The sequence below is a fragment of the Hemitrygon akajei genome, chromosome 2 (assembly GCF_048418815.1).
Source record: "Hemitrygon akajei chromosome 2, sHemAka1.3, whole genome shotgun sequence".
In the NCBI taxonomy this organism is placed as follows: Eukaryota; Metazoa; Chordata; class Chondrichthyes; order Myliobatiformes; family Dasyatidae; genus Hemitrygon; species Hemitrygon akajei.
Window position 1 is genome coordinate 104,121,826 of NC_133125.1, and position 15,404 is coordinate 104,137,229.

A 15,404-nucleotide genomic window follows, 5' to 3' on the forward strand; every position below is an offset into this window, starting at 1 on the left:
TCCAATTTTGATTACTTTGGTACTTGCAGCTCTCAATGACAGTTGGAGTACAATTTTATCATTTGCCCTCAGAGCACATTTTTATCTTGTCAGCATTACCTTTATTCAGCATTCTTAGCAATTTTGAGGGATGTGTTAGGGTAGTTGAGTTTTTGGATCCATCTTTGATGTGGATCTTCTGATTTATTATTCTCCCCCTGTCAATAACTCCCACTCCTTTCAACTCCACTATTTCCAACTTACATCTATCACTGCTCTCCATGAGTAAACTATAATGTCACGGACATTTCATCGTGCATGCAGTTCCAAGCATGTTGTTTTGTGTAGTTGGTCAGAAAAAAGACATGACCAAAGACATGGAATTTAAGGAGAGAAGAGATTATTGGTATCTTTAGACAAGCTGTCAATGGACAAAATAGTGGTAAGGGGCTGTTTTGGGGCCCCTTGTTCAAGAAAGGATGCGCTAACACTAGAGAAGGTTCAAAGGATGTTCACAAAAATGGTTCCGAGATTGAAAGACTTAATCATATGAGGAGCGTTTTATGGTTCATTGGAATTCAGAAGGATGAGGGGGTGACTTCATTGAAAGCTATCAAATGTTGAAATGCCTCAGGAATGGTTGTGGAGAAGATGTTTCCTGTGGTGTGGGGCTAATACTAAGGCCAAAGGACACAGCCTCAAAATAAAGAGGTGCCCTCTTAGAGTGGAGATAAAGAGAGAAATTCTTCAGCCAGACGGCTGAATCTGTGGAATTCTTTGCCATGGGCGACTGTGGAAGCCAAGTCATTGTGTATATTCAAGGCAGAGTTTTATAGATTCATGATTAGTCAGGGCATGAAGGAATATGGAGATTGGGGCTGAGAGGAATTGAATCAGCAGAGCAGAGTCTATGGGCCAGATGGTATAATTGCTCTCCTATATCTTATATGGTGTTACGGAATGAGAGGAATGTAGAGTTTTGAATAAATATTCAATGAATACAATTTCCAATATTTACAGCATATCAAGATTTGACAGCAGTATCACATTCAGGCAGCTAACTCAGGACTGAAGACATGCAATTTATGAAGACAGCCATGCCATATGTCCATCACAATCTTTCACCTCTGTACTTGCTGTTATACAGTGGCTTAAGTTTCAAATTCACTCATGCTCATATTTCTCTCAACCTATTTTAATAAACCAAATAAATCTGCTGTAAATATTGGAAATTGTATCCATTGAATATTTCTCCAATATCACTGAGTTCTGGATTGCCTTCCTAGTGTCTTTTTTCCGTATTATACTAATTGTTTAATCCTTTATCCCCTGCTCAACACCCCACCAGAGAAAATCTCTTGGTTTAGAAGAAGACAACGTATTTGAAGGTGAAAAGCTAGTAATTGGCACAGAAGACACCATCAACTCCAGTGCTGATGAAGAAAAGCTGGCCACAGGTAACGCTGGTTATCAGTTGTGTCAGGGTGTGGGGGGAATTAAATAGCTATTGTGGCACCGAACTGTAACATTTCCAGTCAAAATTGTGTGTTTGTGTCCCATCAGAGCTTTCACTTCTAAAGTTAGTTTCTCTAATGTTGGTAACTAGAGGCTCCTATTTATGCAACACCTCTTCAGGTTTTCATTCTTGCTTTCAAATCTCTTTCCTGTCACCTTTACCTCAATCAACATGCCTTTGGAATCTCCAAAATGTAACCAGAATCAAATAATTTTAAACAAAAGAAAGTCTGCAGATGCTGGAAATCCAGGGCAGAACACACAAAATGCTGGAGGAACTCTACTCAGCCCTACTTCAGGACTGAAAGGAAGGGGGAACATGCCAGGATAAAAAGGTGGAGGGTCGGGGAGGAGGATAGTTAGAAGTTGATGGGTGAAGCCAAGAAGGTGGGAAAGGTAAAGGGCTGGAGAGAAGAGTGGACATAGGAGAAAGGGAAGAAAGTCAGGACCTAGGGGGAGGTGACGGGCAGGTGGGAAAAGGCAAAAGGCCAGAGTGGGGAATAGAATAAGAGGGGAGGGAGAGGGAATATTTTTCCCTGGAGAGAGAAATTGATGTTCATGCCATTAGGTTGGAGGTTACTCAAGCAGAATATAAGATGTTGCTCCTCCATCCTGAGGATGACCTCATAGTGACATAAGGGAACCATGGACTGACATGCTGAAATAGGAATGGTAATAGGAATTAAAATATTTGGCTGCCGGTAAGTTCCACTTTTGGCAGATTGAGTGGAAGAATGGGTTTATTTGCTGTGCCTTGTTTTCATAGTAACTTTGCCTATGCTAAAATGGGGTTTCACCAAGCTTCAGAAGTTGAAAATTGGGGAAACCAAGGTGTTAGGTGAAAATTTAAAGACATACAATATCAAGATTGTGACTAGTTTTAAACAAGTTATTGAAACAAGACTTCTTTCATTAGAGAATGCCTCAAAAACTGGGGGACTTGGATTCAAAAAAAAATTTTCTTGGCAGTTATAATTGGCATTTATAGCATGTAGGGTTGTTGGAAAAAGTACCTTCAACATTAGATGGGCATTTGAAATGAATAATGAATGGCAGGGGGTAGCGTTCTACTTGGTGAAGTAAACCACAGGCACTTGGGGGGGGGGGGGGGGTGTTGAACTCATTGCTTATGCCAGAATATTTCTGTGCTTCTGTTGTCATTACAGACTTGGTCCAGACTGCAACATAAGACTTTCTTTCCAGGGCTAAGAATGCCCTTTACATGAAGCAGCACTTAAGTCATTTTTGCACTCATGAGTTCTAGTAAAATAAAATCTGTAACTTTACGATTTGTTAGCTGGCAGTTTGTGGTCGCTGGAGGCCAGATATTAACCCTTGGACATTACACAGCGATGTCCTAGACCCAGCCAATTGCTGACACTAAATCTATGGACTTGCAAAATAGTAATGAATTTAATGATTACTGTTTTCTGTTTTGTTGACACTCAACTGGATTTTGAAATAGCTTAGCAAGCTACAGAATTGTAACTGCAATTACATCAAAGTAGAGAATAAAATTTAAATTGCTCATTTTCAGCTCCTCCCACTTTCCACTCAGCAATTACTTTTGGCTCTTCCAATTTCCTCCAAACCTGAAGTGTAGCCAGATATGCCTGCCTTTTCAGTGGCTATGAGGAACAGTCCCATGTCCCAAGCCTTCACTGGTAATGCTCCCCATTCTTTCTGCGCTACGTTGACTACTGCATAGTGTTATTCCTGAAAATTTGAGTGTCTGTCTTCAGGCTCCTGTGGATTGCATGTCATGTATAATGGGGGTCCTTAATAATGGCTGCTGCCTTTTTGAGGGTGACCTCTGCTGGGGAGACTAGTGCCCATGGTGGAGCTGGCTGAATTCACAACTTTTCTGTAGCCTTTCTGATCCTGTGCAGTGACCCCATCCAGTCTAGACAGTGATACAACCTGCGTTTGTCAGAGCAGTGTATTGCATTTTATCCGTCTTTTCTATAGAGGCAAAAGGGTAGTTGATTAAGTGATCAACACCATTTAGTATTTGTTTAAATTAACTGGTCTAAACTAATGACATTCAGCAAGATGTAGCTTTGCTCAGATCATTGTTGGGATTAGAATCCGGCACGCTGTTTTTAGAGGGAACTTGTAGCTGTTAAAAACATGGCGCGCCAGTCTGGATATGAGCTATTTTCCAGCAAGCTAAGGCAGTACTTGTGTGCTGCTTCTTTCAGTGTAGAAACTCCTATTAATTTGGCTTTTGTATTCTTTCAGACTTAAGTGAGACTGCTGCACCTCCTGTTACTCCTCCTTCCCTCATCTCTGAAGTTAATGCCCTCCATGCACGCTTTTTCTCTGAGAACTTGAATGAGCACTCTGGGGGACAACTCTTCACGATGCATCATCAGCTGAGGGGTATGATGGACTGCATCATGGTAAACCTGCAGTCTCGTTGGAGGTCCCCACCACATGAAGCTGCAGACTGATGGTGTCAAGCTGTGTGAACTGGTAAAATTCGTCTTAATCAGTGGAGGTTATTAAGCTGCCACATCCCATCCCCTTAAAGCAAGCTACAGCTCATTATCGGGTAATTACTTGCCACAGTGTTTCATCCCAGCTTTACTCATGGTAAATAGCAGTCTTACATTATACTCAGGTGTGTCCTGTTACTCTGTATCCATTTTTTAAGAATTGTGACCTTGAATTCCAGCCTTATCTGGTGTTCAGACTTCATTTTTCTTGAGGATATCCTGGTAAAAGTGGCACTGGTCATTGGGAATAAGAAATCAGCTGTGAACAGCACCTTCTCTATAGAAGCTTGTCCTCCTCTTGACTGCTCTGGGTGGTTTCAGAAGGAGCAATTTTCTTGGTAAGTGGGGGTAAGGTGTGATGAGGATATTGTATAAAGGAGTTGCCTATAACTAAGTATTATTTTGATAGACTGCTTTATAGAAAGATAAAGTCAGTAGTAATTGCAGAGCAACAGTGGGAAAATGGATGGAATGATCTTTCGTAGAAGCAGTGGGATAGAATAATATATATACTAAAAAAGGACCACACAAGGAGATTTCAATATGTCTCATTGCCGTTATGTACATTGGGAGAAGTTATAAAAAATGTATTGGAAATTTTCTGCAAGGAAAATAATTCTGTGATGTTAAATTATATTATTTTACCAATAAAATTTTGCATTTTTTTTTGTGAACAGAATACAACTGTTATTTCTCTCTCTGGCCGTTTCTTTTATAGTGATGTCTTATAGATGCCAGAGTAAATTCGTGCACAGGAACGAAGTCTGAGCTGCACATTTAAAAAAAATACTTTTTTTTAAACCTGTGCTTGAGCTCACTGTATACTCTTGTACAAATAAAAACCATTACAATTTCTCGTCTGTTACGTTTTCAGTTTTGTTTGCTGCTGATTTAGCTTGAGGCTTACGAGGATCACTTTTCTGTAAATAGTACAGATCTTGGTTAAGGTCTTAGAGCTGTGTTGCAATGAGGTTATCTGCACTGAGCCAACAATTGGCATTCTGAGATCTGAGAAGCCGGTAGATTGGGAATGTATCTCCAGTGGATTAAAGTCTTCACTGGTGGGTTATAAAGACCATACAGCAGTGTAGCTTAGGAACAGGCCCTTTGGCTCAAGTGCTGAGCTGCTGCTGCCCAAGTACATTAGTCCCTAATTCAAGCACGTAATTCTGATCCCTTGAAAAGCTGCATATTTATCTGTTATCTAAGGGCCTCTAAATGCCTCTATCACATCTGCCTCCTCCACAAATCCTGGCTGTCTATTCTGGGCACCCATAGTTCCCTTTAAAATCAAATGCCCTACGCATCTGAGCATTCACTTCATCTTAAATGCATGTCCTCTCGCATTAGACATTTTGACACTGGGGAACAGGTACTGGTTGTCTGCACTTAACATTGTCTCTTGTAATTTTATAAACTCTCTTCAGCCTCTTCTGCTTCAGACGAAAGTTTGTTCAATTTCTCAATTAGCACATGCCCTCTAATCCAGGCAGCAGACTGGTACCTCTTCTGCACGCTGTCCAAAGCCTCAAGCATTCATCCTATAATGGAATGATCAGAATGTATACAGTACTCTAGATGACTCTGATCCAGATTTTTTTTTTAAAGCTGCAACATAACTTCCTGACTCTTTTTTAAATTTTATTTATTAAATTTTAGAAATTACAAAGAATAAATGTGATATAAAATAGTAAGAAAAATAATATTAACCCTCCCCTTAACCCTCCCCCCCCTTAACCCTTATCTAAAGAAAGAAAAAAAAAGGAAAGAAGAGAAAGATTGCCTGGATATCGGAGGATCCCCACATGCTCCATAAAGTTCAAAATAATTTTAATATTTATTTTTACTTTCCCCCATTACTTTATAATTTTATCTTCAAAGGACCTATGTATTTAATCCTATCTTTTGTAAGTATGGGAACCAAATTTTCAAAAATATATCATATTAATTTCTTAGATTGTACGTAATTTTTTCAAGTGGAATACAACTATGTATTTCATTATTCCAACGATCCATAGTTAAATATAAATCAGATTTCCAAGTAACTGCGATAACTTTTTTGGCTACTGCCAGTGCAATTTTTATAAATTTTTTCTGATACTTATTCAATTTAAGTTTCGGTATTGTCCCTTCAATGTCTCCTAATAAAAATAATAGTGGACTATGTGGGAGTTGTACTCCAGTAATTTGTTCCAATAAAAATCTTAAATTTATCCAAAATGGTTGAATTTTAAAACAAGACCAAGTAGAATGTAAAAAAAGTACCAATTTCTTGATTACATCGAAAACGTTGGTCAGACATATTTGAATTTAATCTATTTATTTTCTGTGGTGTTATATATAATTGATGTAAAAAAATTATATTGTATTAATCTAAGTCGAACATTTATTGTATTTCTCATACTATCAGAATATAATCTTGACCAGTTTTTTTCCATCAATTTTAACATTCAAATCAGATTCCCATTTTTGTCTTGATTTATGAATTCCTGATTTAATTGTCTGTTTTTGAATCAAATTATACATACAAGATGTAAATTTTTTAATTTTTCCTTTCTGAATTAATATTTCTATTTCACTAGGTTTTGGTATCAACATTGTTTGACCCAGCTTTTCTCGTAAATAAGCTTTTAATTGAAAATAACAGAAAAGAGTGTTATTTGATATTTTATATTTATTTTTTAATTGATCAAACGACATCAATATACCTCCTTCAAAACAATCACCTATACATTTAATCCCCTTTTGAAACCAATTATGTAAAAGTTTATTATCCATTGTAAAAGGAATAAGCCTATTTTGAATTAAAGTTCTTTTTGCTAATAAAGATTTCTTTATCTCATCGTCCATATTTACCTTATTCCATAAATCAATCAAGTGTCTTAATATAGGAGATTCTTTTTTTTTCCCGTATCCATTTGGATTCCCATTTATATATAAAATCTTCTGGTATGTTTTCTCCTATCTTATCTAATTCTATTCTAATCCATGCCGGTTTTTCTTCATCAAAAAAAGACACAATAAATCTAAGTTGATTTGCTTTATAATAATTCATAAAATTTGGAAGTTGTAACCCTCCTAAATCAAATTTACATGTCAATTTTTCCAATGATATTCTTGACATCTTTCCTTTCCAAAGAAATTTCCTTACATATTTATTCAGTTCTTGAAAAAACTTCTGAGGTAATTGTATTGGTAAAGTTTGAAATAAATATTGCAATCTAGGAAATATATTCATTTTTACAGCATTGACTCTACCTATTAATGTTATTGGTAACACCATCCATTTATCAAGATCCTCTTTTATTTTTTTAATAATGGCAAATAATTTTGTTTATATAAATTTTTTACATCATTATCAACTCTAATACCTAAATATTTTATCCCATTTATTGACCATCGAAATTGAGTTTCTAATTGACATTGATTATAATTTCTTTTATCCCAATTTACTTTATAGCCTGATACTTTCCCATATTCTTCCAATCTAAAAGATAATCTTTGCAAAGATTGCAATGGGGTTGTTAAATAAATCAAAACATCATCAGCAAATAAATTAATCTTATATTCTTCTTGATTAACTCTAAAACCCCCAATGTCTGAATCTGTTCTAATTAATTCAGCTAATGGTTCTATTGCCAATACAAATAAAGCAGGTGATAATGAGCAGCCTTGTCTAGTTGACCTCGTTAAGCAAAATGGTGTTGAAATCTGACCATTTGTAACTACCGGTACTTTAGCTTGAGGATTAGTATTTAAAGTTTTAATCCATTGTATAAAAGATTTTCCTATCTCATATTTTTCCAATACCTTAAATAAAAGATCCCATTCCAATCTATCAAATGCTTTTTCTGCATCCAAAGCAACTGCCACACTCATTTCCTCTCTTTTTTTGTGCCAAATGAATTATACTAAGTAACCGGGTTATATTATCCATTGATTGTCTGTTTTTAATAAAACCTGTTTGGTCCATATGTATTAATTTTGGTAAATATTTAGATATTCTATTAGATAAAATTTTTGCTAGTATTTTATAATTTTTGCTAGTATTTTATAATCTGTATTCAACAAAGAAATAGGCCTATATGATGTTGGTTTTAAAGGATCTCTATCTTTTTTTGGCAATACAGTTATGATCGCTGTTAAAAAAGATTGTGGGAGTTTATGCATTCTTTCCACTTGGTATATTAATTCCATTAAAGGAGGAATTAATAAATCTTTAAATTTTTTATAAAATTCAGGAGGAAAACCATCTTCTCCTGGGGATTTATTACTCTGAAGTGATCCTAAAGCTTCTTCAACCTCTTTTAATGTAAAGGGCATATCTAATCCTTTCTGTTCTTCCAAATTTAATTTTGAAAGGGTTATTTGTGATAAAAATTTATCTATCTCAGCAATCTTATTTTTTGATTCTGATTGATATAGTTCAGTATAAAAATTTTTTTAAAGTTTCATTAATTTCTAAAGGCTTATAAGTAACCTTATTTACACTTGTTCTAATTGCATTTATTGTTTTAGAAGCCTGTTCTGTTTTCAACTGCCAAGCAAGAATTTTATGTGATCTTTCACCTAATTCGTAATATTTCTGTTTAGTTCTCATAATTACTTTTTCTGTACGATATGTCTGGAGTGTATTATATTGTAGTTTTTTATTAATCAGTTGTCTTTGTTTTTCTTCTGTCATATATCTTTGAGATTCTTTTTCTAACTTTATGATATCTTTTTCCAATTGATCTATTTCTGCTGCATATTCCTTCTTAATTTTAGATGTATAATTTATAATCTGACCCCTTAAATATGCTTTTATCGCTTCCCATAATACAATTTTATCCTCAACTGAATGGAGATTTGTATCCAAAAAAAATTGAATCTGTTTTTTCATAAAATCACAAAAATCTTAACGTTTTAATAAAATTGAATTAAATCTCCATCTATAGATCGATTCCTCCTTATCCATCATTATCATTGTCATTATCAAAGGGGAATGATCTGACAGTATTCTTGCTTTATATTCCACACTTTTCACTCTATCTTGAATATTTTTTGATAATAAAAAAAATCAATCCTTGAGTAAGTTTTATGTCTATTTGAATAAAATGAATAATCTCTTGGATTAATTTTTCTCCATATATCAATCAGGTTTAAATCTTTCATTAATGATAAAGTTAGTTTTGTTACTTTTGATTTTGTAACAACTTTAGTTGACCTATCCAAAACTGGATCTAAACAAAGATTAGAATCTCCACCTATTAATATTTTATCATGTGCATCAGCCAAGTTCAAAAAAACTTCTTGTATGAATTTTGCATCATTTTCATTTGGTGCATAAACGTTCATAAAAGTCCATAATTCTGAAAAAATTTGACAATGTGTAATCACATATCTCCCCACAGAATCAATTATTACATTTTGTATTTTAATTGGTAAAGATTTATTAACCAAAATTGCAACTCCTCTCGATTTTGAATTAAATGAAGCTGCAATGACATTTCCAACCCCAATCTCTCTTTAATTTCTTATGTTCTGTTTCTGTTAAATGTGTTTCTTGTAAAAAAGTTATATCTCCTTTCATTTTCTTAACATATGTTAAAACTCTTTTTCTTTTCACAGGTCCATTAATTCCATTAACATTAAAACTTGAAAAATTAAGTAAATTAATCATTCATAATACCTTGGGAACTCTTTAAAATTCTCCATGTTGCTATGAGTCTCTCCCTAACCATCCAGGCAAAAAAGAAAAATAGAAGAATTATAGCTAATATATAAAAAAAAATACCCCCCCACTAATGTTGCGAGTAAAAAGAACACAACATTATCCCCCCCCCCCCCCCATTTTATGGGTCATGGCAATCGCCATGATTGTACACGTGAAACTCGCAACCATCGATCAGGAGCTCCTCCAGCTCCCCAGCAAAAAAAAAGAAAATATATTAATGAAGAAAAAAAAAGAAAATAATTAATGTCTCTACTCCCAATTAATTCTCCTCAACTATTTTTTTCCTTTATAAATGTCCATCAAGTCCAACCTTGTTTCAGTCTTCATCATTAGTCCATATCAATTCTATAATTCTTTACTGCTCTTCATGGACATCAGGTAATTCTTGTACAAATTTCTCCGCTTTCCGATAGTCAACGAAAAAACTTCTTTCTTCGTTATCCAGGAAAATTATCAATTTTGCTGGGTAGTTCAATAAAAATTTATAGCCCTTTTCCCATAAAGATTTTTTCCACTGGATTAAATTCCTTCCGCCTCTTCAGAAGATCGTAGCTTATGTCTGGATAAAAAAAAACTCTTTCCCCTTCTATTATCAATGGCCCATTTCTCTTTTTAGCACCTTGAGTAGCCGCCTTCAAGATCATTTCTTTATCTTGGTACCTTAAGCATTTTATCAAAAAATGATCTTGGATTTTGATCTTGTTGAGGTCTTGGTCTTAAAGCTCTGTGTGCTCTTTCAATTTCAATTACTTGACTTCCTTCTTTCATTTCCAAAATTTTCGGAATCCATTCTTGAAAGAATTTAATTGGATTTTCTCCCTCTGTACCTTCCATAAGACCAACAATTCTAATATTATTTTGTCTACTAGAGTTCTCAAGCGCATCCATTTTTTCCAACATCCGTTTTCTTTCTATTGTCCAGGCAAGATTATTGTCTTCTATCTTATCTATTCTTTCAGTGTTTTCTTCCACTTTTACTTCCATCTCTTTAACTTTATTATCCATCTTCTTTTGTTTTTCCACCACATTATCGAGTGTATTCTGCATCCTTCTTATATCTGTTCTTATAGCTTTTAATTCATTCGTCATATATATCAGGATATCTTTTATGTCTCCTTTAATCTCTTCCTTCTTTCCCTTTTCTTCTTCCTCTGAATTTCCCAAAGAGTCTGATTCTACTTCCGATTCACTTCCAATTTCACTTCCAGCCGTAGTTGGGATTTGTAGTTTTGTTAATATCTGTTCATGCATACTTTCGCGCATGCATTGTTCTTGCCGTTTCTTCTTAGAGACCGCCGACATTACTGCAACTTCCTGTCCCGCATCATCAGAAGTGCCATACGCTTTGCTGGGAGGAGATCCAACTTGAGTCCGAGGCTTCGCCGATACGGTTAGGCCTTTTTCCCCACCGATTTGCGCAGTCTTCGAAGTAGTAGCTTTCTTCTGTTTCAGTTTAGGAGCCATATCTAAAAATAATCCTGAGTTACTTATAAATAGTTTCTAGTAGGTATTTGTTAACTCTTCTTCATTTAAACCCTATTTCATTACTTTTTACGAGGGAGCTGGATTCCCAACGTCTCGATCCTACGTCATCACGTGACGTCCCCCCAACTTCCTGACTCTTGAACCTGGTATGGTATGGTTTTATGTTTGAAAGCTGGAGGTCACCAGGAGACGCTCATGGAGTGAGCACTATTTTAGATTCGCTCCATAACCTATACTTTTTTAACCTATGATCACCCTTATTTAACTTATTTTTACCTACACCAGAAGATTCTTGTTACTTTCTTGGACTTATCTTTAAGAGTGTACTGTGAATTTTGAAGAAATGAGTACAGAAATGGCTTTAAGATCTGAAGGGTGAGACCCTGGGAAAGATTCTAACGGCAATGGAAAGAAAAAAAAGAGTGATCCTAAGCGTACTGAATTGACTTATGACGCGATATTGGGGCTCTTAAATGAAAAATTTGAAGAACAACGATAAACTTTCAAAGAAGATTTAAAGGTTTTCCAGGATTCTCTGGATAAGATTGGTTATGAAGTTAAACAGCATCAAACTTTAATCACAACTTTGCAAGAGTGCGCTTGGAAGCGAGACTTGAAAATCGAGAATCTGGAGCAGAAATTATCTTTGGCGATTAAACAGTTGGAAATACTTAAAGCCAAGGGTGTTGATTTTGAAAATCGATCTAGAAGACAGAACTTACGCATACTTGGTCTCTCGGAAGGTATCGAACAAGGAGACCCCTTGGAAGTATTTCGCTCAACTTTTAAAGGATGCATTCCCTTCTGTATTCCCAGATAGTCCTCCATTACTTGATTGTGTCCATAGAATTATGCGCCGATCACCAAGTTCTTCATCTAAACCAGCTGTTGTAATTGTTCGATTTCATTATGTGCATGTTAAAGAGCACCTTATTCATTTGGCTCGTCGTTTAGGGATGGTTAAATTGAGAGAATTTCAGTTTCGGCTTGTGGAGGATTTTAGCCCAGAAATGATGAAGGCGCGGCTCGCTTTTAAACCTTTGATGTCTGAATATTATGAGAAAAACCTAAAACCAGTGCTTTCATACCCTGCGAAACTTAGAATCTCGCCTTCGAAAGCACCACAGCGTGTTTTTCTCTCCACATCTGATGCTCGAAGCTTTCTGGATGAGAATTATCCTACTGCTTCGGATTTTCATTTCTAATAAATGTATGGTTTTGATCGTTACAAGATAATTTTTGTTTCCAAAACCAGATTTTGTTTCTGGTTATTAGTGTAGGTTTATTTTGCATTTTATATTCCTATTAAAGCTTTTCTTTATCGACGTACTAATATTTTTAATTTACTTACTTTAACCATTGTATTTTATTTTTTGGTCATTATTAATCCTCTGAAGGTGAATTTTTTTTAACTTTTTGATATCTTGCTTCTTTTTAATTTCACCATTTTTTTGTCGTCTTCTTCCTATAGTGCCTTTCTTATCACATCCTAACTTTTATTTGTTCGGTTTTTAACCCGATTTATAAGTTACCAGTGTCCATATTCTTTTTGTTTTATTTTTACTAGCAATTATATTAAGAAGTCTGTTTTAGTATAGTGTTAATTACTTTTTAGGATTTTGGGTGGATTTTTTTTTCTCCTTTATATATTTGGAGTCGCCTTCTGGAGACATGGGGGTAGATTTAGTGTCACTTTTTTTCCCCTGGCCTCCTCTAGGCTCAGGGGGATCTTTTTTTCGTGGGTGGTGGGTGGGGGGTTCCTTTCTAATTCTATTGCTCTTTTTATTAGTTTTTCTAGTTTTTTCATTTGGGCTGATTTCAAGCTACTAAAATGTCCGCTGTGTTGTCATTTCCGGTTCCTCCACTTATTTTTGTTCCTCTTCTGGGTGCATGAGTTCATACTTTGGTTAACTCTTTATATACCAAAGGGTTGATTTTAGAAATATGGCTCAGACCATTAATTTTGTCTCTTGGAATACTAATGGCTTAAACCCGATTAAACGGAAAAAGATTTTTAAAGTATTCCAAAGACTGAAAGTGCATATTATTTTTGCACAAGAAACTCGTGGGGAAAGAGGACAATCAATGTTTTTTAGGTTTTGGAGGGATCAATAGTACCATTTGAATTGGAATGACAAAGTAAAAGGAGTTTCAATTTTTATTGACTCCTCTATTACATTTGTTCAACACGATATTATTTCGGATCCGAATGGTAGATTTTTGTTAATTACTGGGTTACTTTTTAATAAGGTTGCTATGGTTAATGTTTATGCTCCAAACGTGGATTATCCTGATTTCTTTAAGTCTTTATTTACTTCTCTACCTAATCTAAATGAATATATGTTAATAATGGGTGTTGTTTAAATCCTTTGCTGGATAGATCTATATCCATTCAGACTCTACCAAATAAGTTGGCCACTTATATCAATTCTTTTTTGACTGATACTGGAATTTTTGATATTTGGAGATTTCTACATCCTAAGGACAAAGAGTTTTCATTTTTCTCACGTCTATCATTCTTACTTGAGAATTGACTACTTTTTCATTGACTCTCATTTTATTCCATCTGTAATTGGTAATTGGTTGTAATTATGACATTATAGCCATCTCTGATCATGCTCCATTGAAACTTTCTATTAAATTAATGGATACAGCTTCTAGTACTAAGCAATAGCGATTTGCTTCTACCTTACTACAAGATCCGGATTTCATTAAATTTATGAAGGAACAGATTGATTTTTTTCCTTTCAACTAATTCCATGGATGAAATTTCCTGCGGAATACTTTGGGACACTTTTGAAGCATATATACGTGGACAGATTATCTCCTATTCTGTTGGTTTGAGAAAACGTATTAAGAAGGAAACTCTTTTATTGGTTGATAAGATTAAAGAAATTGACAAGAAATATTCGATTGCTCCTAGTAAGGAGCTTTACAAACAAAGGGTTGAGCTTCAAATGGAACACAGTTTATTACTTACATCTTCGATTGAAAATCAATTAATGAAAACCAGAAGTGATTTTTATATACATAGTGATAAATTGGGTAAACTTAGCTAACCAATTGAAGAATGCTTTGGTTAAATGTCAAATTATTAAGATTCATCAACAGAATGATGAACTGACAGTTAATCATGATGAGATAACAAATTTTTTCAAGATTTTTATACCTCCCTGTATCATTCTGAATTTCCTCATGCTCATAATACCATGCATGATTTTTTAGGGAAATTGAATTTTCCAAAATTATCATCAGAAGAACTTTTAATATTAGAAACTCCTATTACGGATGCAGAAATTAAAGGTGTTATTTCCTCTGTGAATTCCGGGAAAGCACCAGGTCCAGATGGGTATACAGTGGAATTTTTAAAGTTTTTTTCCTCTACTCTTTCTCCTTGGTTATGCAGGGTTTTTGAAGAAGCAATTAGATTGGGTAAACTACCACAATCTTTTTATAGAGCTTCCATTTCTTTAATATTGAAAAAAGATAAAGACTCTACTGATTGTGCATCCTATAGACCAATATTTCAATTGAATGTAGATTCCAAGATCTTTTCCAAGTTATTGGCGACCGGGCTGGAGAAGGTATTACCTCAAATTATCTTGGAGGATCAAACTGGTTTTATTAAAAATCGCTATTCTTTTTTCAATATTAGGAGATTATTGAATATTGTTTATACTCCTTCACGCAGCACCACAAAATGTGTCATTTCATTAGATGCGGAGAAAGTATTTGATAGAGTTGAATGGCCATATTTATTTACTGTGCTTGAGAAGTTTAATTTTAGTCTGACATTTATATCCTGGATTAAATTGATATATCATACTCCAGTAGCCTCGGTTTTTACTAACAATCAAAGAACTCCCTTTTTTCGTTTATTTCGGGGTACCAGGCAAGGCTGTCCTCTTATTCCATTATTATTTGATATTGCTCTGGAACCTTTGGCAATTGCTACTAGAGAATCACCTAACATTTTTGGCATTACTCGCAGAATGGATATACATAAGTTATCGTTATACGCAGATGATTTGTTATTATACATTTCTGATCCTGAGAAATCCATTCCTGCAGTTATATCATTATTGGCTCAGTTTGGTAATTTTTCCAGGTATAAATTGAATCTTAATAAGAGTGAATTGTTCCCCTTAAATAGACAGGTTCCAATTTATGGAAATTTACCTTTTAAATTAGTTAATGACTTTTTTTATATA

General features: G+C 34.8%; 1 protein-coding gene across 3 annotated transcripts in view; it reads left to right on the forward strand.

Annotated features, from left to right (window-relative positions):
* rif1 (replication timing regulatory factor 1) overlaps positions 1-4,845 on the forward strand; it is a 101,121-nt gene extending 96,276 nt beyond the window's left edge. For all 3 annotated transcript variants that reach the window (XM_073026374.1, XM_073026385.1, XM_073026394.1), the window contains exons 35-36: positions 1,328-1,436; positions 3,736-4,845. In XM_073026374.1, coding sequence (XP_072882475.1) covers positions 1,328-1,436; positions 3,736-3,947 — 321 coding nt within the window. In that variant the 3' untranslated portion in view covers positions 3,948-4,845. The remainder of the gene's footprint in view (positions 1-1,327; positions 1,437-3,735) is intronic.
* Positions 4,846-15,404: the final 10,559 nt, after the last annotated feature.